Source organism: Delphinus delphis, chromosome 21 (genome assembly GCF_949987515.2).
Source record: "Delphinus delphis chromosome 21, mDelDel1.2, whole genome shotgun sequence".
In the NCBI taxonomy this organism is placed as follows: domain Eukaryota; kingdom Metazoa; phylum Chordata; class Mammalia; order Artiodactyla; family Delphinidae; genus Delphinus; species Delphinus delphis.
The window spans coordinates 7,323,359-7,341,822 of record NC_082703.1 but is presented as its reverse complement, the minus strand read 5'-3'; the positions used below and the strand labels follow the sequence as shown (position 1 = coordinate 7,341,822).

General features: G+C 41.3%; 1 protein-coding gene across 1 annotated transcript in view; it reads left to right on the top strand.

Moving 5' to 3' along the window:
* The window catches only part of KCNU1 (potassium calcium-activated channel subfamily U member 1), a 162,313-nt gene that overhangs the window by 22,941 nt on the left and 120,908 nt on the right, over positions 1-18,464 (top strand). The window contains exons 4-5 of the mRNA XM_060001141.1: positions 3,281-3,334; positions 12,558-12,674. Of these exons, the coding sequence (XP_059857124.1) occupies positions 12,576-12,674 (99 nt within the window). The 5' untranslated portion in view covers positions 3,281-3,334; positions 12,558-12,575. The remainder of the gene's footprint in view (positions 1-3,280; positions 3,335-12,557; positions 12,675-18,464) is intronic.

The window sequence follows — 18,464 nt, the reverse complement described above, 5'->3', positions numbered from 1 at the left end:
ATTGAGTGTCCAAAGTGCTGTCCCACTGAGGGCTTAACTCTTTAAATTTACAAGGTGCTTTTTCTCATTGTACCTAATGTGACCCTCATGCAATCTATGAGATAGACATTTCCAAGGTAGGTATTTTATCTCCTAGGAGACTTTTTTTCCCCAGATCTTGTAAGTAGCAAAGTCAAGACTCAAAGCCATCGCTTGAGGGTCCAGGGCACTGACCCCTGGCCACAAAGTACCTCTTGACTCGCCAGGGGAAGAGCCAGCATCTGCAGAGACTGTGATTCCCCTGTGACTAATGAGTTTCTAAATGATGTGCAGTGGTGTGTTGTGGTTGTTTTCATTCCATCTGCTTGATTCAACCAGGCAGCATTAAAGCTGAGAACTCCGGCTCTCAACATGCTGTCAATTTGTTTAAGGATTATTCTAGGAGCAGGTGATTTCTATTAGACGGCAAGTGACAGATTGCCTATTAGGAAGAAGTGCATGTTTTTCAAACTAGGGACCCTCAGCACTCAGGGAAGCAGAGCTGGCTTTTGCCAACCCGGAGCTCAGTAGCCAGGTTAATGATGTGATTATCTGAGTGTTATTTGGCCAGGCTGGGGTACTAGACTCTGAGCATCCCTATTGCCAACTGCTGTTTCACTCCAGAAGCAGGTGGGAGACGTAGCATGAGAAAGAATAACAACCAGTGTGTGGCAGGTTTAGAAAAAATCTGGAAACCAAAAGGGCTCCCAGAAATTTATTTGCCGGTTAGAGAAGGGATTAGGGGAGGACTCACAAAGCCAAGGGAGAGAGTCCTGGACCATCTTTCTTACAGCACCACTGACTTTCTAGGGGACACTTGTTGAATTTCTCCTACCTTTCTGTGCTTTGTTTTGTATCATCTCATTAAATGGGGAAATTTTTAAAGATTCCCCTATTTCTTGATTTTTGGGGTGGACCTGGATTGTCTGTGATGGAGATCACTCTCATAAAATGGTCTTTGCAGCAAGGAAAGCCCAAGCAGAAGACAGCGTTTTGAGCGGAGATGCAATACAATGATTTACTGTTTGGGTTCTTTCATTGTATTTTCTAATCCAAGGATGGTGCTTCAGGGCAAGGATTAACTTTGCAAACATAAGTAACAACTCTCTGATGTATGAAAGTCCAGAGGGGAAAGATACCCAGAGCAGCCTTTCCCAGACTACTGAGATTCCTGTGCACAGCCCCAAACATCTGTCCCTCCTCCAGCTTCCAGGAGCTGAGCCGAGACATTTGCAGACAAAGAGAGAGAGAGAGGCTCTCCTTTACCCCCTGTTTCTCAGGACTCCATTTCTTCCCCCTACTCAGAGCAGGAAACTGCAAAGGTGTGATTTTAGAAGGTTTTATTCGTATGTGCCCCAAGGCAAAAAAAAAAAAAAGCCTAACTTTTCCTTTAAAAAAAAAAAAGGATGGGGGGGGACCTTCAAGGCCAAAGTTAGTCAGTGTTGCTCCCTAGTGGCAAGATTTCCAAAGAGCAAGCTTTGCTTTGGTGAGTACAGTAGTCCCTGGGGTCCCGGGAATGTCGGTTCCAGGACCACCTCATACCAGAATCCCCGGATGCTCGAGTCTCGTATAAAATGGTGTGATAAAGTTGCCCTCTATAGCCGCCAAGTTCCACATCTGCAGATATGGAGGGCTGACTCTAAGTGCAGTGACACTCGTCACTGGCCCTTGGCACTGGTGATTATAGACAGTATAAATGAGGAGGGGGAGGGGTCCTTGCTCAGCGATGGCCGTTCCATGGAGTTTGGCTTTCTCAACCAGCAAATCAAATCTTGCCACCAAATTGCTTTCTCCTTTCACTGCCTCTTGGCCAGAAAGGACGTGACCCGTATCCCTTTTGTAGCACTCTTCCCGTGCCTCACCCCCCTGCCCAACCAGCAGTCAGTTCAGTGCTTGTTAGAAGTGAGATCAAAAGGTGTTTTAAAATACTCAGGAGGCCCAGAGATTTTCCCGAAGAAGCTGACCATTAGTGCTTGATGACTACTCACCATCCTAGGGTTATCTTTTTCCTCCAAAACGCTGTGCATTTGGATGGGTGGGGGGCTCTGCTTCACAAATTGAAGCATATATTCCTCTGCCTTGATCTCGGTTTCCTCATTTAAAAAAAAAAAAAGTAGAACTTGGGGAATGAACAGATTTAATGCTCAGTAATTCTTGTACCTCAGTGCTTATCTACATAGTTTTTACATATTCCGAAAGGCCCTTACTTCAAGGACATACTGAAAGAAGAAAATAAGTGTATTAATGCAGTAGCTACGTTGAAACTCTGTATCAAGGGTATTGCTTATAGAGGCAGTTTTTCGACAAATGCAATGAAAATCACAATACTGATGAAGAAAGTCAGAAATACTAATAAAGAAGGCAACATTACCCTGTGATGGGAGAAGTAAGAGAGCTACGCGAATAAGCCAAGCTCTGTTTTAGCAGATGTTAACCAGTCTGAGAGCATTTCATTTGCTTCACGCATGCATATCACTTGTTCGGATTTTCTTTAAAAATACGTAGATAAAAAGAAATTTGGTTTCTAGGAAGTTATTTTGTGTCTCTAGAGATTTCATTTCTCTCCTGACATAATTGGAAAACTGCTGGGTTGTTCCCCACACCAAAGACGGAGCTAAAATCCAGTCCTTGCATCTCCTGCCAAAACTCGCAAGGAGACGGGTATTTGGAGAGGGGTGTTTGGGTTAGCGTGCCAATTAAACAGGAGCTGATACAGAAAAGATGGCTTTCATCTCCTCTGCTGTCGGTGACAACTCAGTTTTTCAATCTAATCTCCAAGTTGGATATGATTGCCTGGAGACTCCGACACACAGTTTGTTGAAATTGGGATTTCGGAAACACACTCACACAGCACCCAGGGGAATCATGCAACCAGCTGCTGGGACAATGCTTGGTGATCCACCTTAGCTTGTCCGTGGTAGACCAGTAGTTCCAAACAAGAGCAGTAGATAGAATGGGCAAAGCAGTGGCCTCGTGATCCCTGCATTGGAACCACGGCCAGAATCGCTGGTTGGAGCTGCCAACATGAACCTCCCCGTTGTTGCTCTCACACCACTCTTGCTGGTGGGCATTAAGCATTCCAGTGAAATCATCAGCTTCATGTTCAGCTGGGCTGATTGCTGAAGAAGCTGATTGCATTATTCATTCTCGTGAAAAGATTTTTCGGACTCTCAAGGATCCATAGAGATTATATTGAAAAAAAAAAAAACCCCAAACTCCAGAGTTATCAACAGTCTAATTTATGCTTCTATTCTTTCCAAAGGGACAGAGTCACACAGGATACATAGAGAAAGCCTGAACAGAAAATGGATTTTCGGTAAGTTTAGAAGCCCTGTATTTTGTACACTTTGTCTCTTGGTTTTTGTTTTTCATTTCTCCTTTCTACTTCTTTTCTGGACAATTCTTCCATCTTCTTAAAAACAACAACAAAACCAGAACCATCCAAACAAACAAAACCCTGCTGGTTGCTTATTTCCCTATGAAATACTTCCATCTACTGGCCAAATGGAGAAGGCTCACGTCTCAACTTTTTTGTTCCACTTGTACGAGGATTTATGAAGACCACCCTCCAAACATCTAGTACAGTAATCAGAAATCACAAATCATAAAATTAAGGAGGTTGAGGAAATTCTTCACTTTGAACCTAGCAATTCACCCAAGTAAACCCCCATGTATTTGACACACATATGCAGTTTGCAATCACCCAGAATGACGTATAACTCTGCAGTATTACGGAAAGCAAATTAGTGAGAAGAAGGGCTGAGGGGCCAGGCAGAGAGATGGGAAGAGATGGCCTCTCTGGCAAAGCAGTTAGCATCCTTCTAATCAGATCACAGGGAATGAGGCTCTGGGTTCAGAGATGGAATCAGAGATTATGGTCTAGGTAACCATGATTCCTCTATGAAGAAAAGTAATTCCGTGAGAGCTGAAAAGAAAGAAAGTTGTGTTCCAAGTTAACTTATCAGAGGGGACACCCTTTCAATAAAAAACCCTCAGAAATGATGCTTCTTCCTTCTTGTTCTTTTTTTTTTTTTTTAACATTTCATACCTGTGCTTCATTTATTGTATTTTGCATCTGGAAGTTTGCCCCTCTTAATCTCCCTCACCTATTTCTCTTTTCCCCCATCACATCCTCTTTATCCATTCATCTGTTGATGGGCACTTAGGTCGCTTCCATATCTTGGCTATTGTAAATAATGCTGCAGTGAACATAGGTGTGTGTGTACCTTTTCAAATGAGTGTTTTTTTGTTTCCTTTGGCTAAAATACCCAGGAGTGGAATCGCTGGATCATGTGATAATTCTATTTTTAGTTTTTTGAGGTATCTCCGTACCGTTTTCCGTAATGGCTGAACCAGTTTACATTTCCACCAACAGTGCACAAGGGTTTCCTTTTCTCCACATCCTTCCTGCTTCTTTTCGATGACAGCCATTCTGACGTGTGTGAGGTCGTATCTCACTGTGGTCTTGATTTGCATTTCCCCGGTGATTAGTGATGTTGAGCATCTCTTCATGTGTCTCTTGGCCATCTGTATGTCTTCTTTGGAAAAAAACACCTATTAAGATCCTTTGCCCATTTTTTAATTGAGTTGTTTGGGGTTTTTGGATGTTGAGTTGTATGAGTTTCCTGTTCATTTTTTAAAAAGAATCCATATGGGAGATGGAGTCAGAAAGTGGAATGTGGAAAGGTGTTTACCGTCTATTAGAGAACTAATCTGGGCTTATAGAATCAGAGATTCATAATGTGTCAAAGCTGGTAGGAATCTCAAACACCAGAACAGCCTCCTCGTTTTACTGATGAGAGAATTAGGATTGGAGGAGCATAAGAATCCTGTGGAAAGACTTCTATTTCAGAAGTAAACCAACAAATTCAACAAAAGGTAAAAACAAAACTCAAGGTTTCTGTATGGATTTTAAATACAAGTACATTGTTTATAATACCAGCCTGTCCAGAGCCGATAATTTCTAAAAAACAAACCCATATGCTCACCAAAATAGCATGGACGTTCTTCTGGGCTAGAGTAACTACCACAGTGGACCATCTTTGGTGCTTTGTCCACTTAGAATAAATGGGGAATGACAGAGTGAAGAAAAAAGTACGGTGCCTTTTTTAAGTACGGTGAATTTCAATAGATCACGGGTCTAAATAGAACCTGGACTAAATCATATTCCCTCAAAAGAAATCTCTCTTTAAAATGGGTTCATCTACTATCTCTCCTATTCCGTGCAACTTTAAGGAGAGGAATTAAACCCAAATTGAAAAACTGAAGAAGGTGAAAGGTAAAGATCTGGTGCCTAAAATAGCTGCATGGAAATACCTTGAGAGGCAGTGCGGCATTTCCAGAGCGACAGACATATCAAGTCAACAAGAAGATGCTTACCTCAGACACAGCTTCCACTGTGATATGAGTGTCCTGGGGAGGTAAAACCATCTTCATCCTTGACTTGAGACCTGCTTTTGTCATTGACTCGCTGCCTGAACTGAGGCCTCCCTCGTATGTCTTCACCAGTGTCTTTGACCAATGGTGTAGACGTCCATTGGGGTATGAAGTAAACCCCTGCTTTTTGAAATAGAAGAAGGTAGGGTTAAACCATTAACTAGGATGGATGGTTTTAGGCGCCTAAAAGATACCATTACCACATTACTCATTACTTTCAGAAGCATTCAAAACACACACATTCATGAGTGCTACTCTGTACACTTTAAAAATGAAGTTCTTACTTTCTCAGATACGGCACGTTTCTTGAAGAGAGCAAATTTTTGAAATGAAACATTTATTTAATCTCATTATAAAGTATAATTTTTCCAGAACATCTGAGTGCCCAGAGGTAAATTACAGAGATGTGTACAAAGTGAAGCTGTTTTTCTAATCAAATCACTGGCATGTTAAAAAATTCATCTGAACTGGAAAATAAATAAATAAAAAGTTCATCAGTAGCAGAGTCTTCATTCCTTAAGCCTAGTCTTAAAGGCACAGCAGTGAAAGGCCCCAATGACCACCGGGAAGTACCAGCCAGAGGGCGGGGGCAGCCTTGACACCGCCTCCTCCCCACGTGCAGACCTGACCCCCTGGACGGACTTCACTCACACCTGCCCACTCGACTCCACCCAGCAGCACCTGGGTCTCGCCTGGACTAGCCTCCACTCACGCTGACCAGTGTCTTCTCTGTATGGAAGCCAGGACCGTGCTTTCAATCACTTAGCTCCCTTCTTTAAAGTCCTTCAGCTGTTTCCTCTTAAGATAACGTTTTTTCTTTGTTCGTATTTCTTTTTATCTTAAACTGGAACACAAAGGTTCCCTTCTGACACTTGCCAGCCTTCTCTTGGGCCACTGCTTTCCAGCCAACCAGCATCTCCCGCAGTGCCATTTCCCTTCCCACCTTCACCCACGAGGATCCCCCAGCCTCACAAGGTTTGTCCCAGCTTCCTGAAGCCCACCGGGGCTCCGGGCCCGGGTAGCTTCTCACGCTTCAGACCCCAGCTTCAAACACAACATACTTGAGGCAGCCTCCTCGCCACCTCTAGGGATCCTCACCTGGGTGAGGGTCCTCCTTCCACTACTTGGCTTCTTCCCCAGACACTTTGCAAGTTTCTAATTGTAAACGTCTTCCTCCAGTAACTATATCCCCTGGGAGGGGATGAACTGTGCTTCCAGTGCTTGGAACATAGTAGTTGCTCAGTGCGGATGCACACATGTGCACAGACACACACATCATGTCACCGTGTACACCCACACATATACACGCCACACACCACGCCCTGTGCACATACACACTGCTGACAGTACTTCCTTCGGAGGACAGTTTGTAGTGAGACGTGGGAAATATGGAGTAGAAAAGTGTGATTAACTTAAGATCCATGTATCAATAGATTCAGTATTTCATCCACCTAACAAATATTTTGAAAGATCTATGATTTATTCATTCAGTCACCAGTTATTTACTAAGTTCATGTGATTTGCCTGGTATGTGCTGGGTGTATGGTCGGACACAGGGTACTTGGTGAAGAAGACAAGGATCCCCAAACTTGTGGAGCTTATGGTCTGGCGAGGGAAGATAGAAAATAAACCAGGCAACGAGGAAATAACAGAACTATAAGTGTTATGACGTGCTAAGGAGGACGGGGTTGGGATGCCATAACAGAATCCTGGGGCACGGGGCTGGGCCCTCCTTTTTGTAGGATGGTCAGGAGGTCGTGAATGGGCATTCAGATGAAGACTTGAAAATAGCAGCTGCTAGAGGTGGGAGTGGGTGATCCAGGCAGAGAGAACAGTGTGCTGTAAAGGCTGGAAAAGCAAAGCCTGTTCTTGTAGCGTGTTCTTGTAGCTGAGGGGAAGCAGTGCGGCTGGAGCACAGTGTGGATGAGGCAGCATCCACAACGTGAATGGGGTGCAGGGTGATCAACTCGCCCAATTTGTCCAGGACTGAGGTGTCTCCCAGGGTGTTGGATTTTCACTCCTGAACCTGAGACAGTCCTGGGGAAACGGGGATGGGTGCACAGCCTAGGTTCAGATGAATTTGGAGACTGATTTGAAACCATCCACACATTTTCTGACTCACCACAGAAGCTAATAATATTACCACAATAAAAGAACATTAGAGAAACAAACTACCTGTCTGTTTAAATTGAATTAAATATTTTTCTGTTCTCATAGGTCGGTTTCCAGGAAAAGGGGAAAAGGGGCCTAGACAGCATCTTGGAAAGAATTTGTAATACTTTGACAATATTCAATCACCAAAGTTAGGAAGTGAGAAAATTTCATTGATGGTGACAGCTATTGTGACTAAAGTCAATGATGTGAATGAGCTTTGACTTGGAAACTGTGATCTTACTTTCCAAATACCTGTAGGCGTATAGTGTGTATGTGATATAAACAAATAAATCCCTCCCTTCCTCCCTCCGTCCCTTCCTTCCTCCCTTCCCTTCACCTCCCTTCCCTTCCTTCCTTTATCCTCCTGTCTCTTCCTTTCTTTATGATCAATGCCATTCAGAAAAAGAACTCTAATAGCTAACAGTACCTTTACTTGTATTGAGTTTTATACTTTTCTAAATATGATCCCACTACCTTATTGAGCCTCAATGATTCTATCAAGTCTGTATTATCATAAAATAAGACTATGAAAAATTAAAGTGACTTCGTAGGCACCACACAGTAACTTAACAGAAGATAGCTTAATGACGGCATTTTGTGAAAATTACAGGTAAACTTAAAGGAAGGAAATATACCTGTGATAGCATTTCTAGGAAATGCTATCGTTACGTCTGCCACTGGTAGCAGAGTCATGACAGACCCCAAAGGACAACAACATTTCTCCTGGGTCTCATCAGCTCATGTCAGGTCATCTTCACAATAACTAAGAGGAACTAGCCCCTCCCTCGGGCACTGACATTTGCCTGCCACTCGTGCACACTGAAAGGCGTGACATTTCTCACATCTTTGAAAACATCAGAGGAAATAAAAGCTATTGCTCTCATTTTGAACTTTACCTCGCTGGACTAAAGGGTTTGCTGACAGGGTGGGGATAAAAGCAAGAAAGGGGAGGATCCCATAAGGAAGAGATAAGGGGAACAGATTCCTGAGCTCAAAAGCAACCAGCCAGCATTCGCCCGGGTGAAATTGCTTCCTGCAGCTCCTGCAGTCTGTACCATGCCTTTCTGACTGAGAGGATATGCAAAACTCCTGAAGTGCTTTTCTCATCCGTCCTTCTGTGGTTACTGAGAATGTGGCATCACTTAGAAGAATCAGCACGTGGACACACGTGCGGTTGGAAGTCATTTCACTCAAAAAGAGTTGTGCTGAAGTTGTTTGCACAAACCAAATAGATGACCCTTTGACCATGGCCACAAAGGATACAGTTTCCGCAGGGTCGTGGAGAAAGTCAGTAACAGCATCCAATCTAGAGTTCTGGTCTTCGAAGACCTATGTCGTGGACCTTCTGCCGTTCATACATTTGCGTCCTGTGAGTTGGCACCTCGGTTGTTACTGGACCCTCTCGCTGTTACTGCACGGGTCTTAGGACTCTGGTACACTGAAGTCCAATTCCTGGAATCATTACCATGTGATCATGACATCATAGAAGAAGCAGCCCGACAGTTCTGTCTCCTGTTGTGTCTTACCAAGTCAGAGGACAGTAGTGGGGAAGCCCTGGGGAAAATGTCTTGTACAGCTGAGATCCAAGCAGCGTTTATTCTTTCCTCCCTTGTGACCTTCTTCAGTGGACTCCTCATCTTATTATTATCCAGGCTAATCTGGAGGAGCATTAATAAATGGCAAAAGAGCGAGGGAAAAGGAATTTTCTCGGTCAGTTCCCCTGTATGAAGATCAGAGACAGGTTTGGCATGCGTTTGTGTTCAGAAGACCATGGAGGCTTCACTCAGTTTTCCCGGGTTAACGGCCGGCTCTGATGCGGTGACTTAGAGACGGGTCCATCCTGCTCAGGGGTGGAAAACAGGACCCCAGGCCGCCATGCCAAAGGGTGCAGCTACAGGGCCAGGCCTCCTCTCCCACCACTGGGAGAAGCAGTGCCTTGTGTGGATGTGATGCATGTGAGCTCTGGAAGCAGATGTCATTGTTTTGAACAAAACACCCGCTAACGTGAGGTCTATGCCTCTATTTCAAATTTTAAAATGACAGTTGTGTTAGGTACCATGAGGAAGGCAGAAAGGAACGTCAGTGTCAACCTCACCTTCATGAATCATTCACGCAGAATGCTCATATACTCACAAGTATACACTGCCTTTTATACACGTTAATACAACACACGGAGTTGTGCACACATGCCGAAACCCATGCATACGTGCACATGCCATCCAGCCACAAACTCAGGGACACTTTTTTACACCCAAACAAGCTTTGCAAGGGTGGGCACTATTGAATAACAACTGGAAAATGATGATGGTAAGAATAATGGTATCCTATCCAGATAAGACTCTGCTTAAGAGAATAAAAACGCTCAAATGTTACATAATGGCTGTTCTGGGACCAATGGTTGAAAGCAAAGATCTGTTCACAGATTTCCTTTCCCCAATTTTATTTTTCTGATTTCCATAACAGAACACATCAACTGTGTTTTGTAATTAATACTGAAAAGTTGCTTGAAACATTGCCTCTTGATGCTAAACATTGACGTAAAATAAAAGAATTTATAACTCGGTAACTTTTTAAGGTCATTGCCAGTGTCATCATATGAAATTCAGGTGTCTGCATTCTAGAAGTGCCTAATGTGGAATTCTATAGATTTTGTCGCTCAGTGAGTTCATGCTGTTACTAATTATTTCTAGAGTAAAGGCAGTTAGCAGCGGCATAGCGATCGGGGAATGAATCCTGGGGTTCTGATTTCTTAACAGCACTGACGGTGCGTGAATGGGTACTGGATGTGGTGACTATGCCTTCTGCCTGTTTTTTTCAGTGCACAACTGAATTGGTAGAATTGTTTAATCTCCTTTGACTTCTGCTCCAGGAAATGTATCTTCTTCCCCATTATATTCATTTTTGTGTGGTTACAAAAATGTGAGAACGCATTTGTCCATAAACATTTGCTGTATTTTTCATTTCATTCTTTTGATATAATTTATGTCTGCCCTCCAGTCCAGAGGTACCTTTTCATTTCGAATAGGAAGCAGATGTTACAAAATGTTAATAAGCAGGGTCTGAGCAACCAGAGGACTATACTGTTCTGCTTTTAAATCTTGACGAGAGAGTTTCATAATAGTTGAGTGACTTCTTAATAATTTACCATATCTAATTAAATTGAGAGTGTTGTATTTTTCTCTAAGCCTTTGGGAAAGTTGGCCTAATGCAAAATTGTCACAAATCTAAGTACTGTGGAAAGTTCTTTTAAAAATTATTTGGAGGGCTTCCCTGGTGGCGCAGTGGTTGAGAGTCTGCCTGCCGATGCAGGGGACATGGGTTCGTGCCCCGGTCCGGGAAGATCCCACGTGCCGCGGAGAGGCTGGGCCCGTGAGCCATGGCCGCTGAGCCTGCGCGTCCGGAGCCTGTGCTCCGCAACAGGAGAGGCCACAACAGTGAGAGGCCCGCATACCGCAAAAAAAAAAAAAATATTTGGAGAGTCATAATTTTCTCCTTAAATGTGCATTTTAAAAGATATACTACATTCATAAGTATGATTTTATTATATCTTAGGGCCAGTTTGTTTTGCCACAAAAGGCACCTCAATTTTATAATGGCATTCAAATGAGTGTTCCATATTCATGCCATTGAATATTTTTTTAAAAAATCAATGCCCAGACCACTTCCCAGGCATGCACAGGGTGAGTCATAAGTATTAGTGGCAATCATTGATCAAGATATAAACTCTATCAAATAACCATTTAATGAGACTTCTCTTCTTACCATTCAGAAAATACGAATAGAAAAATTAAATCATTTCAAAAACTTGGCTCCACATAAAATGAGCTTTTCTAAAAGTCAGAGAGGTCTTAGTCTGCATGGTGTGGTCAATCCCAGTTCACTTGTGTCTTTCTCTGGGGTAGTTCGAGACTGTCAACAGACACAGAGGCCACTTCAGACTCCAGACTGTCCTCATTGCCTGCCCACCGGCAGGTCATTTCTCTGTACCTCGGTTTCCTTATCAATAGAAAATGGATTTAATCAGACTTACTTTGGCTACCTCATAGGATCATTATAAATTTCAAAGACAGTGGTCCCTTTGTATCCCTTTGTGGTTGCAGGACACACCCCCCAAACCTGAGGATGCTCAAGTCCCTTATATAAATAGCATAGCACAGTACTTGCGTATAACTTGTGCACATATTCCAGTACACTTCACATCATTTCTAGATTAGTTATAATACCTAATACAATGTAAATGCTGTGCAAATAGTTGTGAATATAATGCAAATGCTATGTAAATAGTTGTCAGCACCCCATAAATTCAAGCTTTGTTTTCTGGAACTTTCTGAAATTTCTTTTTTTAAATATTTTCTGCCCGACGTTGGTTGAATATGCAGTTGCAGAACCCACGGATACAGAGTGGGGATTGTGTAATAAGTAAAGATAGTTTGTAAACTTGAGGAAGGATCATAATTTCAACAGGATGTGATACCAAATAACGAATAAAATCAACATAGAATGGCAAAAAGTTTCCTTCTTCTTTCTCACTCAAAAAAGCAAATATTTAAGTATCACCTGGAAATCCATTTGTAATTTTTTTTCTTTGTCTGTGTATCTTGACAGAAAAGGATAAGACACTCATTCCCAGAACAGAGAGAAGCACACTGTTCCCGACCTTGATCGTAACAGTAGTGTCAGTGTGAAGGGTCTGGGGCTGAGAGTATGTGAGATGGGCATGGTGAAGACTGCAGAATTCAGAATGAAAATACTGCCGAAGCGCAGTAAAATACAAACCCAGGAAAATTCATCGTGTGAAGTAGGGAATAAGTGAGTCCAGGGTTCCCGGCGTTGGACAAGGTGTAGTGCGTTCCGGCTGATGCTCCAGCAGGAGACGCCATCAACACACATAAAACAGATGACCTTCCCTGAGACCCAGCTCACTCTCGATTTCTTTCTCTTGCTTCTAGGAAGAAACATCACGTAGCATGGACTGTAAACATTCAAGAAGTCTCACTTTCCAGGGAGTCTTTCGTGTTCATGTAGAAATGTTGCTCTCGGCACAGACCTTTGTGGGACAGGTGTTGGTGAGTACATTTCCAGTGCTCACGTGCTAACGAACTTTAGCCACGAGTGTGATGTATGGTCAGTGTGAAAGCATCTGCTGGCCTTTTCTAAAATACCACTACCTCCCAACGGCTATCTCCTTGTGTCTGTGCTCTCTACTGATGATTCTGCTTGCTTTTTCTTTGGAGTGGATGTAATTACTTGGCATTACATTTTCTATTTGTTGTCAGCCTGTCCACTAGAAGAAAGACTTCATTAGGGCAAAGGTTGTGTGCCTTTCATTCTCCTTGCATGTAGATGGATGTCTGGCCTGCAGCTGTTGCTCAAAAAATGTTGGTTTTCAGTGGATTCTCTGCCCTGTGAGGTACAACTCTTTTCCCCTCCTTTGATTCCAACAGCTTCTTTTCTTCATGTTACAAACTGGTCTTTTTTGCCCCTCTGTGATATTTATCATTTACTTCCTGTTTTAATCTAGGTAAACATTGACATATTAAAACCCAGTCCAGACATCATCTCCTCAGGCAGATTTTACCTTATCTCCATATTAAGCTAAGAGTCCCCTTCTCTAAGTTTCTATCATTTCCATTGAACGCTGTTAAATTAAAATTATCTGTGCATAAGCCTGTCTACCCTAGCGCACTATGGACTCCTTGAGAGAAAAGACAGTCAGGGAAATGTTCACACCCCATTGTCTGGAAATAGCAGATGCCCTGTAAATGAATATTGCCCCATCGTCATTTCAGTAGTATCCTTTGATCTGACACATTCAAAAACAATCTGTAATTTGAGGGTATGCTGCCATCCCATGGTGGCATGGTGGAAGGGGACGTATGTGAACTAAAGATTATCCTCTGCTTTTTGTAATTAGTACAAACATCGTTCTTTTCTAGTTAATGTTGTTTAATTACGATCTAACTAATTTTTAAAACTTATCTTAAAGTACATAAGTAAAACTGCTTTGATAAACTCTACAGGGAATACAGAATCATCTGGAAATGTGTCTGTTTTTTTCCTTCTAAAGTTTTGGTCTCTTTTTTGAAATCCTTGTGCCTGTGACCTGTTAGAGAAGGATTTTGTGATTCTCTATGATTTTTATCAGGGATTTGTTAGTTAGGATCTCTTCAAGTGTTCAAATCATGTTGGATTATATATAGATAATGTTGGAAATAAGGTAGTAAAGGACCCTGGGGTGAGGCAGAAGAGAACTGCCACCATCTACCGTGTAAGCACTGCATATAGGGATTGGGGTGGGGAAGGAATGATCATTGACTACATATCAATAAAAATTATTTCTTTAATGATGGAAAAATTGTTTTCAATCTGTTATAGCTTATGATTAAATGGTTGGAACAACCGGAAGCATGGAGGAAAGGTTAAATTAGAATAAATAATCTAGCATTGAAACACAAAATTGAGACTCTCAATGAGGGTTCCAAGCAAGTGTTTTATGAAAGGATGAGAAAGAAAAAAAGTGGCTTATAGATTTCCTTCCTTCCATCCATCCTTTGTAATTTCCTTCCTTCTTGCTTTCAACAAATATTTACTGCTTGCCAACTACACGCAAAGCATATACTCTAGACGTGATGAAATATGCAGGCAAAAATCTTGCACTTATGGGACTTAAATTTTAAATTCTAGTGGGGGTAGAGATGATGGATGTGCACATAAATAGATGAGATAAGTTCACATGGTGATCAGTGCTGTGAGGCAATGATGAATGACGTGTTTGTGAGTTTCGGTGGTTTTGGTGTTAGATCACATTAGATACAGTGATCTGAGAGGAAATCTCTGAAAAGGTAAGATTTGAGCTGAGACTTGAAGAATCAGAAAGATAAAAGTGATTGAACAGTGGAAGGAACAGGTTTCCCAATAGAGAGAAGAGACTTGTGGATGTAAAGGGCTCAGATTACTGCAAGTACCAAATGAGGTTCCTGTGCTAGAGGCCAGAAGGGCAGAGGACTCTGCGGTCTGAGTGGAGACAGAACCATGCAGTGCTTTGCACTTTGTAGCAAGGAGCTAGGCTATTCAAATGGAATAATTTTATTGTAGTGCAAAGGGGAGTCACTGAGGGGTTTTTAAGCATGGGTTGACATGGTCTAATTATGTTTTAGAAATTCAAGAGGCATTAAAGTTTGAAAATAAAGGAATTGTCAAAGGCATACTAGGCAAATGACAGTAGTGTGAATTCAAGGCAAAATAAAACCAATAAACGAAGCCAAGTAGCCTGTATTAGTTTCCTAGGATTGTTGTAACCAAGTACCACAAACTGAGTGGCTTAAACAACAGAAATTTATTGTCTCACAGTTTTGGAGGCTAGAAGTCTAAGATCAGAGGTTGGTTCCTTCTGAGGGCTGGGAGAGAGAGTCAGCTGCATGCCTGTCTCCTAGATTCTGGTGGTTTGTTGGTAATCTTTGGCATTCCTGGGCTTGTAAATGCACCCAGGTCTCTGGCTTCATTTTCACATGGTGTTCACATCATGTTTCTTCTGTTCATGCCTGTGTCCAAATTTCCTCTTTTTATAGGGACACCAGTCATATTGGAGTCCATCCTTATGACCTTATTTTAGCTTGAATACATCTGCAAAGACCCTATTTCCAAACTAGGTCACTTTCTGAGGTACTAAGGGTTAGGACTTCAACATACCTTTTTGGGGACACAATTCAACACATAATTTTGTAATGAAAATTTGTAACTAACTTCAACCAAGATATAACATCATGAGTATCATTATACCAAAAATATAACTTTAAGATAATTAATAATTAAAAAAGCAATATTAAAGACACATTGGTAGTATGAACTTTTAGTTCACTTATTTTATATCAGGAGACACTAAATAGAAAAGAAGAAGAAGAAGAAGGAGAAGGATAAAGAAGACCAAAGTAAATTAATTAATAACAAAGAGCTGACTGAAATGATCAAACCCATATGGTAAAAACATAAATTAAACCTACAAATGTCTACAAACTATTTGTAAAAATTCAGTATATATTAATAGGCCCTCAAAAAACAATCCCAATTTAAAAACTTACAAAGTAGAGGCAGAGGATATAAACTGAACACAGTACAGTAAATGGACAGGAAAATAATAAACTCAGAAAAAAAGAACCAAAAACAAATAATTTACAGCTAAAAAATTGTAAATATCTCTTTCTAAAATGACTTTCTAAATGACTCTAAATGACTTTCTAAATGACATTTAGAAAATGACTTTCTAAAATGACTCTTGACTCAGAGAAATCAAACTTAAAATTGCAGAATATTTAGAGAGTAAAGATGATGAAAACATCACATATCCCTTGCACCTACATTATAAGTTGGGAATTGTTCTAAGTTAAATGCATAACATTAACAACTTATCTTGATAAATAAAAAATAATTAAAGTAAATGAATTATCAATGTTGAAAAGTCAGAGAAAGAAAACACATTAAATCTAAGGAGAATAAATAAGAAAGCTAGAAATTAACAAATTATAAAAGAGCTGATTATTTGAAACAAACATAAAATAGAGAAGTCAATAGGTAGGCTAAACAATCCAAGAGGGGAAAAGCAAAATATATGGAATAAGACATTAAAATGAGAAAATAAATACAGATAAAAAGGAAATTGAAAGATATATGCACAATTAAGTATGAAAACCAAATGATTCCTTAGGACAACATAAATAAGCAAAACTGACCATGAAAAAAAGAAAGAAACTTAAACAGACCAAATAACTGGAAGATACAAAGATATTGTCAAAGACTTTATCAATATCACCGCCACTACCCTTCTGCCCCTCTGCCTATGGGAGACCCAGACAATTTCAAGGTCCAGTCTGCTAGATCTTCAAATAGTGAATTTCTCTAATGCTAATTAAATAGTCCCAGGGCATAGAAAATACAAGAAAGAAAGAATCTGATTTTCTTTTTCAACGAAGGCACAGTATCTATATCAAAACCCACAATGATGGCAAATTTAATAACATCTGTAGACTAATGTCTTAAATACGTGGCTACGTGACCAACAACACAGTGTAAGAAGGAAAAGGAAGGAGGAGGATGAGGAGAGGAAGTTGTTGTTGTTTAAAAAAAAAAGAAGGATGAAAAGAAAAAGAAGGAAAATGCAAATAGTCAAAGAGAAAATATTATCTTCAAAACCAGAGACCTTCTGAGATCCTTCTAGAGGTAAAACAAGACAGTGTGCAGCTCACCTCTGCAGCATCTTTGGGTTTGTTGCTTTAGTTATCACAAGTGTGTTTTTACAGCTACCTGCGGGAGATTTTCTACTGAATTTAGTTCCAAAGAGTCCTATTCCTAAACTGTTCCTTTTTTTGGGTGCTATTAATTGTGTAACTGTGCTTCTCTGTTGTTTTGATAGCTAAAACATTTAAGAACCAAAAATACGGCTCATCTTTAGTAAGTGTATCTACTTTTAGCATCATCCTAGGCACTACTTTATGTCCATCTTCTGTTTTTCTGTCTTCTCTGGCAGGATGAGTATAAGCCCAGGCTTTTGCAGGTTGTCCTGGTGTAACTGTTTAATAGAGTCTCTTTCATTCTTAAAAGTGTTATGTGTTGTGACAATAAATGACATAACTGCCTTAGCTTTAAGTGAAAAGTTTTGTTTTTCAAAGCCACAGGACATTTTCCAGGGAAAATGAGCCATTAAAGAGAATATAACTTTGAAGGTCTCCTCGACTGCTCCATAGATTCAACTCCACCTTTCTCTTTTGACTAGAAAGTATGATTTTTTTTTTCCTCTCTCTACTCCTAATTGACACCATTCCCCTCTCATCATGGGCCATGTCCCTCCCTTTTGGTCACATGTAGCCTTGCTGGAGATTTATACATTTCATGATATACATGTATACATCGTGTGTAATTAATATCACATTTATCCTTCTTAATTTCAGTATCCTGTTGCTAGCCAACCAGGAAGCCACCGCACTGGTTGGCTAGCATCACAGGGACCTGGTAGGAAAGGGCACCTTTGAGGACAGGTCCCCGCCCATCCCAGGCTCAGTTTTTCAGTGCCCTGTGGAAGAAGGAGTGCAGGAGTTATGTTACATGGTTGCCTGTTCCTCTGCAGAAGCAGCGTGCTACTTCTCAGGCTGCTTCTTTTTCAGACCTTCCTCATTCTGTCAGAGTGTCCTGGCCAGTACTTCGTTTCCTCCTGAATCATCATGTTGGTCAATTTCCTGATCACTGGGTTTATTTTCGTCGCTGGGGCAGCTTTGATGAGCTGAGTCTTTCCGAGCTCGCGCTCACACTTCCCCCCAGTCAGCTCTGCCGAGGGCTGCCACTCATCTCCCTTGTCAACCTGGGGATACCTGTATCCAGGATCCCGGAGGCTCCACCCAGCTGGGCTCAGCCTGGAAGCCACAGGACAGCACTGCGCATGCCCAGTGCTAGGTCCCGCCAAGCCTGCGCAGCCTTCACCCTGGACAGCCCTCTGGGCTGGGCTCGTTTTAACAGATTTTTTAGTTGAATTTCATTTATAAAATTGTTTTCCTCAGAGCGCTTCTTTGCTCACATCTCATAGACCTTGGCAAGTCATATTCTTATTTTTAGTAATGCCCAGTTCGTCGTTAGTTTGTTTTAATTCTGATTTCTTGGTGGATTCATAATCTATTGTGAGGAGTGTTGTATGCTTTTGTTTCCTTGGTGTTGGACTGGCTCTCTTTTCTACTTTAGTGAAATTTATAGCCCAGGAATATCACTGCCTTTATGATCTCTAGTTTATGGAATTTATGGGGAAATTCTTTGTTGCCTAGTACATGATCAATTTTTATTACTGTGTAATGGACTTTTGAGAGAATCTGTGTATA